General features: G+C 50.7%; 1 protein-coding gene across 1 annotated transcript; it reads left to right on the top strand.

The window, feature by feature from the left end:
- Positions 1-2,146: 2,146 nt before the first annotated feature.
- Positions 2,147-17,937, top strand: LOC142579758 (uncharacterized). Its single transcript, XM_075690305.1, has 4 exons — positions 2,147-2,932; positions 6,527-6,772; positions 14,779-14,966; positions 15,942-17,937. The coding sequence occupies exons 1-4, from the start codon at positions 2,231-2,233 to the stop codon at positions 17,587-17,589; spliced, it is 2,784 nt and encodes a 927-aa protein (XP_075546420.1). The 5' UTR covers positions 2,147-2,230; the 3' UTR covers positions 17,590-17,937.
- The last annotated feature ends 834 nt before the right edge of the window (positions 17,938-18,771 follow it).

Consider the following 18,771-nt stretch of genomic DNA (forward strand, 5'->3'; position numbering starts at 1 on the left):
AAACGTGTAGCGCTGTCGTGAAGTGGTCGACGGATTCTCCGAGCATTTGCTGCCTCTTGCGGAAGCGAGCGCTTTCGTATACAAAAGTTGCGCTCCTTTATGAAGAACTGGTCGAACGCCCTTTTGACGACGTTGAACTTCTTCGCTTCGTTGACCGTAATGTTGAACGTAGAAAAGACGTCTCAAGCTTGTCGTCTCATTGCGCAGAGCAAGGCACACACTTGCGCCTCCCCCGAGGGCTCGTTTAGGCCCGATGCGTGGCGATAGTCGTCGGCGTCTGTATCCACGCCGGCCACTTAGACGTGTTGTCGAAGTCCAGCAGCGTGGCTTGCTGAAGGCCGTGCACTGTAGAATCCATGGCGCTTCCTGTTTGGCGACACCATGTCCTGACATTCCTGACACCATGTCGCGTTGCCGCGGGCTGCAGAGACCAAGCTATCGGCGATGAAAGAACACGCAGGTCACGCCCAGGTCTCGAAGGCACGCAGAAGAAGATTCGCCGACGTTTATTACCGGCCGTATATACATGCACCGCGACGTGATCGCCCGTGGCTTCCGTGGGCACAGATGCAGAAGATGCAACAGCGTAATGCAACGCATGCGCGATAACATCGCGCAAGCACTTATCAGCACAGGAACAAGCAGACGAAACGGAAGTACATCTCTCTTGCTACGGTATGAAGTAAAACAAAAGCACTAAGACGCTTGGTTTGCATGTTTTATTATTTCTCTGAACTTTATTGTGTCTATTTAAGCAACAGATTAAACAAATACCTGCTGTTACCTTTAATTCTGGAAGTCATGCGTCAGTCAATATGAGCGACATCGCAGCACTGCCATGTTCGTAGGCGCACTTGCGCGGTCGAGAGAGAGAGAGAGAGAGAGAACATTTTATTACAAAAATATTGTAGTAAGAGTGTGGAAGGGATTTTTCCCCTAGTCCGTGGTCCCTAGAACGATCTCAGCGACAACAGGAGCCCATTGAAGTCCCGGCGGACCTCGGGAGGCCCGTCGCAGAAGACATCTTCCCACAGCTCTTTGGTGTGGAAGGAGAGGTTCAGGATGACTGGCAGAGGAGGGAATAATAGACGTCGGTTCTCCGGCTGGGAGCGCGGCGCCCTAGACTAGAAGGGCAAACGCGGTTTGGGTTGAAATTTAAGCTCTCTCCACGGCGCGTAGGCATGTCATACTTAACAGACACGATCGTTAGCGCGCATTGTTTGACTGCGCTTGATAGCCGAAAATGGCCAGACCTGGTGAGGGTCCCTTTCAGAGCACGTGCACCGCCGAAGGAAAAAAACTCACTCACCTTCCACTGTGTGAAGAAGGATGACCAGCGAAGCTGTATGTGGGCCCCTTGATGGCGAACTGCACTTCTGCCACGGGTGGGCCCGGCATACATTAATAATTCGGGATCGACCCACGTATTTGGAGTGTTTACGCCTGCTTCACCTCCGCCGCGGATCGCGAGCCGGCATTGCACTATCTTCGGGATCGGCCCACGTATGGGCCCACGTGCTTAACGCCTGCTTCACCTCCGCCGCGGCTCGGCCCGGCATCGCTCTATCTCCGGGATCGGCCCACGTATGGGGAGTTTTTTTCTTTTTTTGCTTACCATGCCAACAACGACACGACGATTTCGTTGGACGGTAGAGGTATGCAGCTTCGCTGTAATAAGTGCTTTTTTTTCATAGTTACCCTAATAGTTATTGAATCGGACAGCACGATGACCGGGCGCACTTAGTGGCTAGGCGCGTTTCTGACATATACGTCTGATGCCTATCACAAACGCCTCGAAGCGAAGCCTGATTTCTTCGATTGTGCCCCGGTGATCTTGATCAAAATGCGCTTATGCATACCTCTGCATAATACCTATTACCCGTGTAAGACTAACCAAATCGCCGCGTCTTCTCGAAGCTGCGCATCATTGCCAAGTGTCCCTCCTGACGATAAAGAACCACAAACACGCAGCAATTTTCTTTTCTCTTCTTTTCTTCCCCCGCGGGACAGCCGTGACATGGTTCACGCCCGAGGGATACCGCCGCACTTCCACCAACAGCGTTGGCAGAAGCATCCCTGTGATCGCCCGCCGGACAGGCCACGCTGCGGGGTAGCGAGCGCGCGTAACAGTCGTCGCCAAGGTACGCCAGTCTTTCACGGTTGGCAACAGCAGCAGGAGCACCGTCTCCGGAAGCAAGAACAACGCGCTCGGCAGGGAACGGCGATCGCGATGAAGCACGGCCCTTCTTCGGAGGGCGCAGTTCACGCGCACGGCCTTCAGAAGAACAAGTGCCGCGACGAGCGCCGATGCCACCACTGGCCCGGCCCGGAGTGCGGCCGGTGCAAGCGGGGGGCAAGCCACATCGACGGCGCAATGGCGCGCGGCCCGTGCCAGCACGTGCGGTTCTCGGAGCGGGCCAGCCAGTGCGCCGCCACGGCAGCAGCGATGCAGCCGGGGCGCGGCGGCCACTGGACCATCAAGCTGCCCTCGTCCGACTTCCTGCTGGCCGCCGCCGGGGCTGCCGCGACCACGCGACCCACCGCCGCCAAGCCGGTGGCGGGAACCAAGCCTGCCGCCGCTGCTGTCGCGGTTACGGCCGAGCCGCAGCCCGCGCAGCCGTCGCAGCCGCCGCAACCGCAGCCATCTACGCAACTCCACCACCACTCGCAGTGGGCGCTGCAGAACTACATGCAGCTCGTGTGCCGCGACAAGCGCGGAGGCGGCGGAGGTGCCTTGCAGCAGCACCAGCAGCAGCGCCACAAGCAGTCGTCGTCCCGGCTCGCCGACGTGGTCGCGGCGGGAACGTTCTACTCGGCGACCTCGACGACGTCCTACTGGCAACAGCAGCAGCAGCAGCAGCAGCAGCAGCAACCCGACGACTCCTACGTCATGTACCGCACCTCCGCAGCCGAGCAACGAGTTTTCCAGCAGGTGATTTACGCGCGGCAGTCATGTTCTTTCTCTTCTTCCTCTTCTTCGTTCAACTCCTGATGAGATCCCTCATGCCGGCACATCGCGAACTGGTTGTTGAGTACATCGCTTTGATGTACTCGAAGCGATGCCCTTTCTCCGTTATCTTTTGCTGCTCGCGACATGAAAAATGTTACATGAAGTAAGACGCAAGACCGGGTGGTGTCGTGAAGGCGAACTCGCATTCTTGCCAGATAGCTGTCTTCGGTAGATAAAAGGAGGCTTTAAAATAACATTTATGTTCCTTGACTAAAAGAACCATAAATCGAACGTGGCAAGCTGGCGTTCGGTGTTCGAACTCTCGCTCGCGCTCATCACGCATGCGACCATCGTCGTCGTCTTTTTCGTCGACGGCGCTGCCGGTCACGCCGGCCGCCTCACAAGAACCAGAATCTGTTGTAACTGATTCGTACTGAAAGTATATCGGAACCAGCGTCATCGCGACACATCTGGATGCTTGTGCACACCGGTCAGATCTGCCGCGGCTCTATATATAAGGCCGCTGCCGAGCTGTCTACAACAGCCGCTACGATTGTTGCTGGCGCCTCAAGTTCGGCACGCGCGCTTAGCGATTCTTGTTCGCAGTAGACCGCCGGTAAAACATGGCTACGATGGCTTCACGAATTCATGACATCCCGGGCTAATAGAAAATGAAAGCACAAAACGTTCATCCTGTTTGGCACAGGGTTCTTGCGGCTGGCCTACGTCCCCGGAACAATTATTCGGGGGCTGCTGCTATAGGGGTGATGTCGCTCCCTGCAAGCAACGGGAACCAATCTCGAACGCCATGTATTTGCTGGATGCATGCGCCGAAACCCCTTATATAGGATGGGTCCACAACACGGTACGGCCACCATATTGTCGGTTCGTTGAAAACTTCAGTTACGTTGTCTGAGATAAGCGGGTCACATCGATAAGCGACATTTAAAGGTATCCTCAGTAGTGCTAAAAAGACAGGGACAGACACAGAAAGGACAACACATGGCACTACGTCGTTTCTATGTCTGTCCCTGTCATTTTATGGTTATTGAGGTTCCCACTGTGACAGACGAACTAGCCCGAATCAACGAATTACCTTTTAAAGGGAACCTAAACAGCGATACTAGATAAGCTAAGACCGGTAATGTATTTTCTTCCTTTTTTTGACTGTATTTGTAGTCATATTGCGGAAAAAAGGGCCATTACTCCTGAAGAGGATGAACACCAAACTTCCATTTCTGAATTTGGCACCGAAAAGAGTATTTTTTTTTTTTTTGCACGTCTTCGAAGAGCAAGTTAAAAAAATTCAGACCCCGCCGTCGGTATGACGGCACGTAATCCAACATCATTTGTTCTTATTTGGACCGTTTTCGCACCTGGGAACTGCTAGGCTGCGTCCCTGATTTTTTTTAGACACAATGTTGTCCTTTATGGATTAAGGATTAACTACATGATCTTTGATTGTAGCGCGGAGTGACACGGACAGAGACTACAAACGGACAGGACGAACACTAACTCTCAACTAAATTTTTATTGAAACTAATATATATATATACACACGTGTGTGTGTGTTTATATCTGTGCGTGTATTTGTGTGTGTATATATGTGTGTGTGTGTGATTGCAAATACCTCCACAGCACGTGTGTTAATTTCAAGTAGTGCCTTTTTGTTGTTTTCTTTTTTGACTCCTCTACCTCTTGATATGTTCAACTGATGTCTTTCGACCTTGTCATGTTCATATGCTGCGGTATTTGCAATCACCCATATATATGTTGTTAGTTTCATTAAAAATTTAGTTGAGAGTTCGCGCTCGTCCTGTCTGCTTCTAGTCCCTATCCGTGTCACTTCGCGCCACAATCCAAGATCATATTTCCGTAGCATCTCGCCGAACTTTCTATCCTTTTGCAAGGATTAAATAGACTCGCGCAGACGCCATCAAAATGGCGTGGCAACTTCCTTGCGGTGTCGCCACCTGTCTTTCATTATCGCGATTTTTCTGGCTCAGCAAGCCTCCTCCCTGAGTGAGTCGTCGTTTCAGAACTATAATTTACTGTACTACAACCTTAAAGGGACGCTAAATAGAAACACCGAATCAGTTTAAAAGTGATTTTTCGTTAATTTTGCGGTAGTAGTTCTAAGACTAGAATGGAAAATGAAGGCGAAGGTTTCGCTTTTGCGAATTTCGCACAGAAGCTTTAGCGTCACGTCACGGATTTCAAAGTATTTCGTTTATTTTTTTTTTTCTTATTGGGGACACTTGTGGCCGAGTAGATGTTCTCGAAACTTGCTCAGTGCTATTACGGTGACCTGCGGTGCAGTCGCTTGCCCTACTTGAACACAATGTTGCCCATCTACACTGGTGAACAATTGGGTAGTCCCAAACATACGCTTTCAAAGTCGATGACGTTACGGAAAGCAGGTGTGGGTAATTCAAGGCGGCGTCTCCACATGTATTCCGTTCTTGAGTGTTTTCAGGCTTATCGCGCGTGTTCCCGTGGTATACTATAGTGGCTGTATTAGCATTTTAGAAGGGCATACTTCACTAATACAGCTCGGAAGCGTCTCCAGAAGTGCGTGCGGCGGCGGCAGCATTTCGTGGAAGATCATCATAGTCAAATTTATCAGAGAGCCCCTTAGACTAGCACTTTTAATGAATTCTGGAAGTCTTTGTGCGCGAATTTGTGGATACAGCCACCACACCTCGAACTTCTCGAGCCCTCTGTACCAGCGAAGCTGCCGGGTTCTTTCGAAGTAAAACGTGAACTCCGTTCATAGACATACTTTGCGACGGTCTCTGAAGCTATAGTGCACGCACTACCGGTCCTGTCGTCGGACACCGTGGTATGTTATCTACGTCAGCCCTATAAGCCGAACTACGAACACGGAATGCTGATAACGACGTGTACCCCACATCCATGCCATTTGTCTTGCCAGAATGCAAATGCCCAAATGCAAACATACCCAAATGCCCAAATGCAAACACATACGCACTCTCTCTCCTTGCTGTCGAGTGCTGCGAATGCAGTACGCTAGCATGTTATTTATTTATTTATTTATTTTGCCCTGTCAGCGAAAGGTAGTCGTGTGCCGACGTACAGCTGCCGTCAGAACAAATTTCTAAACTACTGCCTGTCGTAAAAAATTCAGTCGACTCTGTAGAAGGAAGCGAGAACTATTTCTCATATAGTGCTGCACTTGACGTCTTTATGTTAAAAAGCGGGTGCTGTTTAGAGAACAGGTAAATTATCTCGTCGGCAACAAGACATGTGAGCAGCAAATTTTCGCACGTATTTCTGGCTCATTGTCTGTCGTATTTTTCATCTGGTTCACACCATGCACGCTACGGGAGTCCTGAAATGACTACATATATTGTGTCTTGAAAGTGGCTTCAAACTTCTTCAACAAACCCTACACTCACATTGACGCCAACTTGACCTCAAAGTTAACGGGGTCGACCGTTCCGAGTGCCGTCCTTGTTTGTATTTTGTGTCCCTGCTTTTCTTTTTATGTCTTGTCCTTTTTTTTAAACTCGTCTTCGAGATTGTTGGATATGCCACGCGCATACCTATACTCAGGTCGGGCCATACGCGTCTTGGCGGGATATGCGTCCCAAGATTGGCTGCGTGCCAATCAGGCAGACCACGTGCGCCGACGGTGACGGCCACCTCGAGCCCAGCGACCACCAGGACGGCGGGTTCGCGCATCCGGGCCAGCTGCACCCCTTCCTCGCCTTCCAACACCAGGAGCACCAACAGCAGCAGAATTGGGACCAGGACAGCTACCTGCCTTACCAGGACGGTGTGCCGGGCATCAACGGACAGGTACTTGCGGAAACAGCTTTTTTTTTTCTACGGCTTTTTACCTGCTCGCTCCTTTACAACTACGATAGTGTTGTACAGGACAGTACCGGCGCGTTTACATGAATGCGACGGTAATACTACGCTGCGACAGTGTTTGCATATTGCGCATGCCCCCATCGTCCGGAACAAGCCGGAACCTGCTTTCGCGAGTGCATTTCGCCGGTCAGTAGAGCCGAGTGCGCACGCACACACACACACACACACACACACACACACACACACACACACACACACACACACACACACACACACACACACACACACACACACACACACTCTCTCTCTCTCTCTCTATCTCTCTCTTTCTCTCTTTACCCTCTCTCCCTCGATGCGACACGTCAGCGTTTACGCGCACCACCGCTAGTCTACTTACCCACCTCAATCTACCCTCTCCTGGCGCGTTAATGAAAATTCCCAGCGCATTGTCGTTGTTTATATTGATACAATGCGCTAGAAATGCGATGATGCGCCACATTCACATTCGTGTGAACGCGCCTATAGTCGCCAGCATTCGTTCGAGTATCGGCCTGCCGATTCAGCGGCAAATGTAATAAAAGGCGTAGATGTATCCTCGCAAGGGTTTCTTGATGCGAAAAACGCCGAAAGTGAGAAAATGCGTGCGCAGTCTAGCACGTCGAACTGCAGCCATCGTGTTGTTCATGGATTACTTTTGACACTGGTGCGCAAAGGTGGTCGACGTCACGAGGTTCCGACCTCGCAAAGTAAACCTCACATTTGAACTCGACTTCACAAAAAGGGGTGCACAAATGGTAAAAACGATCATCCACCTGAGTGAAGCATGAAGCTTAAAAGGAAACCCACACGGTTTTCTCAAAGCTCCGCAGAAAGTGTGTGCTGTTCCGGGGACCGAACCCTGGACCATAGCTTTGCTGGAGTAGTTGCTATACCATCTGAGCTAACCTGGAGGCTTGCAGACTGCAAAGCAAGGCCAGGTAAGTCTACCACTCGCAGCGCAGAAACACTAAATATGCCGAATCATTTATGCAGAAATCCGCAAGGTCAGGTGTAACGTTCATGAAAGAAAAAATTGGTAGTGGCTTAGCTCGGCTACGCCATGACATGCGTAGCGAAAGCTGAGGCATACAATGGTTAGCCTTGGTTAATCTTGATTGCAAGTCCAGATTAGTCTGGTTGTCTAGCTATGTTGCGGTGTTTAGCCAGTCGTTCGGCGCGCTGTTCGTCTGTTTCCTGGGCGATTCGTTTCCTCTTCATCTCGTTCCGATGTCGATTCCAGGCCTCCTACTGCTTATCAGAATTGTCGCCGTCCATACTGCCGCCTCAACTGTGGTTGCGGCGCACGCGAGCTCTCCTTTTCAATCCTCCGACATGTTATCAGGCATGAGACGCAGCTAGCGAAGCGAGCGGAGGCGAGCGCAACGACGAGGAACGCGGTGTGACGTCATACCAAACGGCGGCGGAGGTCAGCGTACGGACAATCGATGCTTACCACCATTTTGGAGTACACTTGATTCGCTCACCAAATAACTTCCTTTATTCGTACCTGCAGAACAGTAAGGTCTAAGCTGGAGTGCAAGAAAGCAACAAACATACCACGAACAGCATATGAAGTGCATAAGAATCCAATATCACAGAAAAGATTCAAAAATATTTGGGTTGTTTACGTGCCAGAATCACGCTCTGATTATGAGGCGCGCCTTAGAGGGGAACTCCTGATTAATTTTGACCACCTGAGGCTGCTTCAACGTGCACCTAAATCTAAGTACATGGCCGTTATTACATTTGGCCCCCATCGACGTGCGGCCGGGCATTGAACCCGTGACCTTGACCTCAGCAGCGCAACGCCATGCCCATTGGGCTACCGCGACGTATGACAAAGCGGGTTCTGTTGAATTGCAAATAACATACAGTCATATCATAAGAAGCCAACAAACACTGATACCAAGGACAACATAGGGGAAATTACTTGTGCTTAATAAATGAAATAAAGAAACGATAAATTATGGAAATTAGTGCGAAGGTTGTGGGTTCGGTTCCCACCTGCGGCGAGTTGTTTTTTCGTCCACTTTAATTTCCACAATTTATCGTTTCTTTATTTCATTCATTAAGCACACGTAATTTCCCCTATGTTGTCCTTGGTGTCAGTGTTTGTTGGATTCTTATGATATGACTAATAAAAATCGGTCCCCTCGATTAACCCCCTTTCTTCTCGTTTATTAAATAACATACAGGAAGTATTTGTCGCAGAGTGATGTACTATGAATATGTTGCATGCCGAAATTGAAGTATGCAACAACATTAACAAAGTATTCAACCTATGCTATAAACGATGCAACATTAATCAACAGAACCAGTCGATCAAAGCTCCTTGAGGAGTGGTAGGCAGTGTTAGTATATCAAGATCGTGAGAGACCGCCAGGCAGCATCAGAGTTTCAATGCGCGAGCATTAGAAGTGTCAAAGTGGAAAAGAGTATGTGTGGGCGGCCGGTCATAAGGTACAGGTAAGGAAGGGATATGGGACTTTAAAAGCTCGTGCACGTGCAGCTGACGTTGGTCTGTCCCGGACCACCGTCAGTGGCACGTCGTTCCTCGAAGAAGTAGGACGTGTGTCGAGTGAGCTCTCGAACAACACTTTGCGATGCGGTGAACACGCTTTACACGAATCCGACACCTCAAAGAGGAGCGACGTGGTGCTAATGCAATTCTCTCGCATTTACCACTCAATCGCCACGGAATTTTTACAGCAGTACTGTTGGCCTCTCGTTCGTCGGAATTTTTTGCGTCCGCGTGCGCGGTGCTCACGCAAATGTGGGCGGATCCCGGAGGCAGTAAAAAGAAGCGGAAAGCGCACAGTATGCTGCTTCTCCAAGATGCACTGCATGACGTCACCGGGTGGCATCATCACTTGACGAAGGAGTCATCGCGTGGCGTCATGTTCGGCGTGACAACGTCATCAGATTACGTCATCTGGTGGTATCGTCACGTGACGATGCCATTATTCCCGTATATTGAATAGCAATACAAAGCTATCATGTCTGCAGCTTGTGTGTAAGTCGTACTTCATGAATTTTCTGACGCAATTTACTTTGAGAAATTCTGCTGTTCCGCTCACGTGCGTGCGCGCGTGACGTACGTGTGCACGTGATGTATCTGTCTTTGATCGTGGGCGACCTGCTTGTTGCATATGTCGCACTGCGTGTGCTGCGACCGTAATCGACATTATGGCAAACACTGTTCAAAAACCGTAATCTTAGCGGCTGCGGTCACTCAGGAAGGCCTCGAACGGCAGCTGTAAAAGGGAAATCGGCTTTGTCTTTGAGTTTCCTTGCAACAGCAATATGTTTTCTGGTATATTCGGATTACAATCCGCAACTCTCATGTCTGCAGACTTGTCGTACTTTACGAATTCTCTGACGCAATTTAGTTTCAGAAATTGAGCTGGTTCAATAAGGCACTTGCGCTTGGCGGAGGGCGTAGAGGAATGATCGTATATGCTGCATTTCCGCACACGTACGTGCACGCATAACGTACGTCGCTCGTGGTGGCGGCACTTGTCTAAAGTCGGCAACAGCTTCTCTCTGCAACCACTTTGGTTTGCAACCAGGGTGGAATGGAGGTGACAGTGACAAAAACTTTATTGGCGTGTCCTGAAGAACTTGATTGGTGGAAGCCGAAGGGCTCCCCAATCAAGTTGGTGGCTCAGCCCACGACGGGACAGGCAGGTGGCGACTCTCCGCGACTTCGCGGGCCCTCTGGACGGCCAGTAGTTGGTGCGTGAAATCCGAGCTCTTCAGCAAGGCGTCCCACTTGGACTTGTATTGAAGGTCGGAGCCCGCGTTGTACGGGCACAGCCAGAGCATGTGGTCGAAGCAGCAGCATGCGTGACCGCATTTGGAGCACGACTGCAGGAAGTTGGGGTCTATCCAACTAAGCGCTGTGGGGCTGAGGTAGGATCTCGTCTGTAAGAGCCTGAGAGTAACGACCTGAGCCCTGTTCAGTTTCGGGCTTGGGAGAGGGAATTTCCTCCTGCTGTGTCTGTAATGCGACGTAATTTCGTGATAGGTGGTAAGAGGATCTTTGAAGGGGCAATCCTGTGGGAGAGCCGGACCGTTAGTTCGGGCACGGTTCGTGAATTCACGCGTCAGGCAGTTGGCCCACTCGTTAGGGTTGCAACCCGCTTGGTTAGCTATATCGTTCACGTGGGCCGGGAACCACGCTGAGCTATGACCTCCAGTTTCTTCGCCCGTAGTAATACGAAAGGATCTGTTGACGATTCCGGCTGCGTGTTTAGAAACTAGAGCGGACGAGAAAGCCCTGACCGCCGTGCGCGAGTCGAAGAAAATGGTCGTCGGGCCTTTTGCAGCTTGAAAAGCCAAGGCTATCGCGGTTTCCTCCGCCTCGTTCGCGTGTTTAGTGTAGATTGACGCGGCGCTGATAAGTGTTCCGCGCGCGTCAATGACAGAGATTGCAAACCTGTCTTCGCTGCCATATGGAATGGAGGTGGATTTTTTTTTATCGTTCATACGTGCAGGCCCTGGTCTGGCCCAAGCAGGAGTGCAAAAAAAATACAGCAGAACAAATGCTATGAACGGCACATTATAAGTATATAAGATACCAATGTGACAGTACAGCTGCTTTTGGCGAATTACAAATTACATTACGAAGTGTGCGCTGCAGAATGATGTACTGGGAACATGTTACATGCAGAAGTTGACCTCTGCTATAACGTCAACAAAAGGTTCAGCGGGACCAAAGCGAGCAACTATGCTGCCGACAGTTTCTTCTGATGGGCTACCCGCCGTGGTAGCGTAGTGGCTTTGGCGTTGCGCTGCTATGTATGAGGGCGCGAGATCAAATCCCGGCCGCGGATGCCGCACTTCCATGGGGGCGAAATGCAACAACGCCCGTGGACCGTGCATTGGGTGCACGTTAAAGAACGCCACGTGGTGAACATTATTCTGGAGTCCCCCACTACGACGTGCTTCATAATCATATCGCGGTATTGGCACGTGAAACCCCAGAAAAGAAAATGGAATATAATTGTTCTGCTGGGCAATCGTGGCTGCATACAACTAATATTTGTGAATATGGCCACTGGTTTCTTTGAACATATTGCTGTGACGCGCTCCGAATGAATGCCTAACAAACCGTAGTGTCGTAAGAGCTCAAGGATGACTATGAAAGTGGGACGTATATTGCGTAAATGTCTACAAACAATGCTCGATCGATATAGGGTGCCGCGCTGCTATCACATTGCTGTTTCTAAGGTGTAACACGAGAATGCTTTTCTTGGCACGATTGCGGCCGAGAAGCTGACAGCGTGCCACGTTGCTCACGTTGACACATTCGACGAGCATTCCTGTGCAGTTCAGGGATGTCACCGACTGGTAATAATCACGCCGAATACCACTGATACGCGAGGCAACGAAATCAGCGAGGTTCGCCGGTGCGGACGAACACTTCCGAGGACCAGTGTGTTCATGCGTTAGAGCGTTTCGCTGTGTGACGTTCCCTTACCATATAGTAGTTATGTGTACCGAGGTGTAATACTGACCATTCACGCACGAACCTCGCAATGCATATTTGGATTGCGTTAGATTGGTTTTGGACGCTTCCGGGCAGGCCTTAACCCGGCCGTGAAAGCTATAGTCAGGTTGCTTGCTGATGGTCGCAGTGGTGACTCGCTTGATACACCTTGCCCTCCTCCGCCTCCATTTTTGTTGACATTTTCACGCAGGAGGCGCGACACGCTCAAACGCCGGTGACGCGCTGAGCTGACGTCATTTATTACTCTCTCTAGTGTCACTTCAGTTCGGCTGGTACACAAGCGCCACCTGGACTTAGTTGCTGAAACTGGGAACGCCGGGGCGCGAAACACGAGGGTGCGCCATTTTTATTACATCGGAGGTCACATGAGATTGCGGCAAATATTTGATTCCTCGATGCGCTCTTTGGACTTCAGAAGCTGAAATTCAGAAGCACTGATAAATGCATTTGAAACATGTCACGCGCACGTTAAACCACTTTTGATCTAAGCTATGCTGCAAGTTCTTTTAGTAAGACCAGTTGGAAAGCAGATGGATGGGTACGAATGATGCATGACTATAGGTAAGCTGACTCTGGATAATATCGATAGCTTCTTGGAAATGAATTACCCGCCGGGATTGCGCAGTGGCTATGGTGTTAGGCTTCCGAGCACGAGGTCGCGGGATTGAATCCCGGCCGCGGCGGCCGCATTTCGATGGGGGCGAAATGCGAAAACACCCGTGTGCTTAGATTTAGGCGCACGGTAAAGAACCCCCTGCATGGTGGTCGAAATTTCCGGAGTCCTCCACTACGGCGTGCCTCATAATCAGAAAGTGGTTTTGGCACGTACAACCCCATAATTTAATTTGAAAATGAATTGTGTAAAGACCTCTAGCGATAGTATTAGTATCGATAGTGTTATTGATAGTATTACGATGTTTCGCTATGAAGCACAGTAGCACTATCTATCAATAGCTTGCTATTAACAGTGCGGTCGACAGACGGAAGTATACTCGTACTTTAAGAAGTCTATTTGGCTTTATGTATTGGGGTCTAAAAGTTTCTAAAATGTTTTGTTCTTTCTCAAAGGTCTGCAAAGATACGTTGACAAAGTTTAAGGCCATAGGTCTAGAAGCTTTCAGACATTCTAAGTGTATAGATTTCACAGAAAAAGGTTTAGGGCTTTCTTTAGACTTTCAATACATTGTCTAGATTAATATTTGTGAAGGGTTCACGTGCATAAACCGCGCAGTAAACATTGGAGTGAGACCTTTTTATGGGCAATTATTCAAACAGCCGGTGTCGCAATTGTTACTCAATTGTTAGACAAATTCTTTCTGCAAGTTTATTTTAAGAATGACGTACAGTTGTGAGAAAGAGTTCGGAGACCACAGGTGCCCCAACATTATTTTTTTTTCTCCATCGCAGCCTTGGCATGCAGGTTTAAATCAAGTGGGAACAGCCTACATAAGCTGTTTGACCAATGTAACGCATTGAAACAAATGCAAATTGCACGGCTTATAAAGTTTTTTTTTTGCAGATTCTGTGGAACATGCCTTGTGTAGATAAATGTTTATGTAATTGGTCTGTGTATGCCTAATCTTTTTTACATTGGGTATTCGAGTATTTGTATATACCTCCCTTGGTTCGTTCAGTTGCTTTATTTGTTTTTTTGTAGCAAATTCCTTGGGCGTTCTTGTTTATTTCGTGTCGTTTATCTTTCAACAGACTGTGCTTTAATGTGATTTGACTACTTCATTTAGGATCCTTTTTATTTGCTTGCGTAATTGTACATTTTCCTTCAACCTTCTAACACACACTGGCTATGGGTCTGAACGGACACTGTGGGTTTCTCTGATTTATGAACCAAAAATAAATATCGAAAAAAAAGGTTGCTGCCGATGCGTTTAAGCCAACAGATAAGTAAAACATAGTCGTTCATTATCCAAACATGACAGAGGGGTCGCATGGAGATCATACGCGAAATTATAAAAACAGTGAGCGAACGAGACAATTTCCGCCTAGAACCCGCATTTCGACGAGCGGATTTTTTTCCTCATTAGGGCAAGTTGCTTGTCCCCAAGAAAGAAAGTCATTTTGTCGAAACGGTGGTTGAGCCCCCCCTCGTTCGTCCACTGTTTATCATAGTCAGTCATTGCAATAACGGCTCTTCGAGCCTCTGGGCCGCTATCTTGTGCGCGTTCGAAAAACCGACGTTCGGTTTCGCCTCACGCAATTGTCCCACATATTGGCCTAGGCCGCGATATCGGCGTGGCCTGTACAATCGCGTGAGGCGAAGCCGAACGTCGGCTTTTTCGACCGCGTACCAGAATAGCGGCCTTGGTTGAAGTCGGCGTCACGAGATGGCGCCGCCAGCGTTGCTGCTCATGTCTGCGTCATTCCGCAGGCGTGGTTACGTGCGTTCGAGCTAAAAACAGCACTTGATTTGCGCGAGGCGCAGGGCGACGGCGACGCGCCCGCCTACGGGGGCGGCGCTGCGGCGATGGGCGGCGCCGACGGTGCCGACGTGCTTCGCGACGAGCAGGACGAAGTGGTGGCGCTGCTGGCGGAGATCGACGAGCGCCACGAGAAGCACTTGGCCTTCGAGCGAGTGCTGCAGGAGCGGGAGCCCACCTTCTGGAGGCACAGGTATTGCAGCGCGTGCTAGAGAGAGCTCGGTACCGTGTGTCTCGCGCGTACTTCAAACGCGCATGTACACTTAATTAAGTGCGCCTCCTTAAGCGCACCCGTGAAAAGGCGAGCGAAACGGTGCCGTAATCTTTTCTTATCGCCGACTGGCTAACTCGAAGAACCTATAGTTTATTTGATCAAACGCCAGAAGAGTACATACACACGTCATCATATCCACGCACACGTGGACAAAGTGATCATCTCAAGCTCAGGTTTGTGAGGTAAAAAAAAAACTGCTTGGCTGAACGCGAGATAAAGGCGTAATCGATTGTTGCATGCATTTTCGTTGTGCCAATTTCTTTTTCGTCATCGGTGATGACACAGTTAACGGTCCTACGTGGAGTGGTATTGCGCTTTTTTTTTAAGGCTGGCGGTAATAAGATGGTTAAGCCAACGGTATATGGTGCCGCATGCATACTGTATCACGTTCATTACCGCGATATACTGCGCTTAGAAGCTGGCGAGTGAACTTTAGATATCGCATAATCTGCTCAAAATGGTGGTCCATGTGGTCGATGGCAGATCACACTTCTAAAGAGGGGAAAAAAAGCTTTCTTTTTCACAAGTGAATTGAGGTTGTGACCCTTGGTTTGAACTCTGAAATATGTTTTTCTCAATTAATGTATCTGCCGGCACACCTAGCCAATCGTTAGTGAAAACACTGCAAACTAGCACTAGCAAGGCGGAAGCATACATTACATCTGGCTTTCGTAACTTCACCACGGCGGCATTGTTAGCAGTACGCTGATGGTGGCGTGTAGTCACCGCCCAGTATGTAAGAACTGTACACGTCTACCCTGTATTAAATTATAAGCGCATCCGCGAAAACAACGAGTCATAACGAGTTGAAGCTGTCGTTTGACTTCATAACAGGGTTTCCTCTATACGTGACGCAAGAATACAACTGACAAACAATTGATCTCACTCGTACAGGTGGCGCACACAGCCTCAATTTCCGTCGCAGCACTTGCTGTATCAGCAACAAATCATCGGCACAGCCGGTTCATGCGACTCTGTGGAAGTCTTCGTGGACGGCGGTGTCTGGCGTTCGGTATCTGATAATGGACTCTACGACCGCAGTGATCGCAGGCTCTGCCCACCGTTCAGGGTGGTTCAGAGTAGGACGTCTTCCGTCTTCTTCGCTCGGTTCGCTGCCGACGACATAACTGCCAGATATGCTCAAGCAACGGGCTCACCAACGCCTCCTCCATCGAGGGGTAGCACTCCGAGCCCCGTCCCTGTCGTCGCTGTGGGGACTAACACTCCTCCGCACCAGGGCAGCCCCGAGCCAGGAAACAGTGCCGCGAGCGCTCCACACGAGGACAGGAACGAGAAATGCGTCGAACCAAAGTGCGGCGACGAAGCCAGCGGAGGCAAGGTAGAGGGCAAGGTGAGCCCCTTCGTCGTTCACCGCCATTCGCCGGTTCAGGTTAAGGAAGCTGCGTGTGCTCTGCCGGCGACGAGGAACCAGCAGCCGTCGCAACACGTGCAGAGGCAAGAGCCCGTGGACGCGACGGCGATGCATCAACAGCGGAAGGCCTCCAACGACTTCCGGCGGCCCAGCTACCCGCGACGCGAGTACCACAGCACGCGCCGGTACAACGAACACGACCATTCGACGCCGCCGCCGCCTTCCTCGCTAGACAGGCCCCCGGGAGGCGGGAGGCAGTTCAAGACGGCCGACGGCGGCCGTTTCCCACAGAACGGGCAGTGCAGAGAGTCCTTCAACAATCGACCGCAAGCTAACAACAACAACAACAACCACCACCACCATTACTCCGACGGTGGTGCCTACGCGAGGGGCCAGCAGCAGCCGCCTAGAGGCGGGAGCCACTCGGCGAATCGGAACCGAAACCGCCCCAACAATAACAACCGCCAGTGCAACGGCGCCAACCAGTGGAACAAGGACAGGGCGAGGCAGGACGCCGGCCCGGACGTTGGCAATCGGGGCGGGTTCCCCGCCCACCGCAGCTCGCTGCCCTACTGCTGCCGCAGCGTCGCCGGAGGCTCCAGGGTGGCCAGCCCAGCGGACGCGTCGGCCGTAACGCCACCACCGCCAGCCTCGCATCGCGGACGCCGTTATAACAAGCAGGGTGGCGGTGGAGCCGTAGGGTGCGGAGGACAGGCGCAAGTCCAGAGGCAGTACTCGGCATCGAGACCGAGTCCTCAACAGGTCTCTCCCACCTCCCGCGACATCCAGTCCACCGGCGCTAGGTCCGTGGCGGCCATCGACAACAATGGCGGCAGGCATCCATCGAACAGGAAGCCCGGTGGGGATGCCTCATCGCGTAAGCCCCGCAGGCAGCAGCAGCAGCAACATCAACAACAGCGTGCAGACTACAACCAGCCGCGCTGCGCCAGTAGCAGAGCTGGCGAGTCTGTAACCGCCACGTCGCCCACGCTGGACTCGCGCAAGTCCTGCGAAAGCCTGCCCACTGGATGCGGCACTGGCGACGCTGCCGCGGCAGACTGTGCCGACGGTGACCTCGCGGGCGATGCCCTAAACCGACGTTCCATGTCTCTTAGGATGTTCTGGGAGAGAACCAACCTCACCATCTTTCGCAGGCGGACATCGCAGTGAAACGTCAGCTCGCATCGACGCGCCTCGAAGCTGCCGCAGTAGCGCGGCGGTCGGTTCCTTTCGCGCGCTCCAGCCAGGCACGAGACTCTCCAACACCAGACGAGGCACCAAACGCGTTGCACTAAAAGCCTACTTCCAACTTGGATCTCTGGTATGCCTCATCTCTCGCTGAAGCCAGCGCTTCTTGCGTTGGCTTGACGGGCTTGACGAGTGTGAACGCCTTGGTTTGCTGACCTGCATAACTCTTTACTTGTACATAGTTTTGCTGCTTTGTGGACCTGCTCCACCAATGTTGTGTGTGTGTGTGAAAGTGATTTTATTTTCATTAAAGCTCCTTTACTCACCCCAGTGATGCCTACAGCCACGCCTAAAATTGTTACACAAGCCCCTTCATGCGACTCTTTAAAAGGCCTGTCAAACCGAACGAGAAACTTGTCGGTATGTATATTTTCAAGTTGTGCTGGAATGATAGAGCCTAGTTGTCGAGATTGTAAAGCATGTATACGTTGCGCTTGACCCGATCACGACGCCCAATAGTTCGTCCAAATTACCTACATGCATGAGTAAGTAACGCGCCTACCACAATGCTCTTCAGAGAGTTGCTCAGGTTGCGAAAAACTACGTATGTTTTAGTAGAAATTTACATTCCGAGGTGCTGCAGGGCTTTTCTCATAGTCTTCCCAACACTGGGTCTCCAGAGTTTCATTTGGACTTTCATTAAAACATGCAAGACGGACATTGCTAGGAGGTACTGCAATATGGGGGTGATGAGGAGGGTAACTTGCGCTCGTTTATCTAGCAGATGGCATTTTCACCTGCTGATCGAATGCACTTTGCACGCTCCAAAGCTGTGGCGGTTTTGTATTCTGACAAAACTTTGTGCCGTTGTCATGCGCCATTTTTCTTGAAAGTTTCCGATGTATTCGACGGACCCGTGTATTCGTCACATGCAGTTTCTTTCTTTTCTAAATAAAGAGTGGTCATAGTCGTCATAATGGCTTGTACTCGCCATAATGGCGCAAAATTTGTAACGAAGAGTACCTTTAGCAACGGCCATCGCTGCAAGAATGGTCGTTAGAGCTGGCTTCTCCACAATAACAGGTTTTGCGAGGAGAAACCCACCTCCTCTTTTGTTCCCTTCATATCGCAGGAATTCACGACAGGACTAGAAGCACCTCAGCC

Source organism: Dermacentor variabilis, chromosome 4 (assembly GCF_050947875.1).
Source record: "Dermacentor variabilis isolate Ectoservices chromosome 4, ASM5094787v1, whole genome shotgun sequence".
Classification (NCBI taxonomy): Eukaryota; Metazoa; Arthropoda; class Arachnida; order Ixodida; family Ixodidae; genus Dermacentor; species Dermacentor variabilis.

Coding starts and splice junctions, on each gene's coding strand:
- LOC142579758 (XM_075690305.1), top strand. CDS start 2,231: ATGAAGCACGGCCCTTCTTCGGAGGGCGCAGTTCACGCGCACGGCCTT. Junction 2,933..6,526: donor AGCAACGAGTTTTCCAGCAG/GTGATTTACGCG, acceptor ACCTATACTCAG/GTCGGGCCATACGCGTCTTG. Junction 6,773..14,778: donor TGCCGGGCATCAACGGACAG/GTACTTGCGGAA, acceptor CGCGAGGCGCAG/GGCGACGGCGACGCGCCCGC.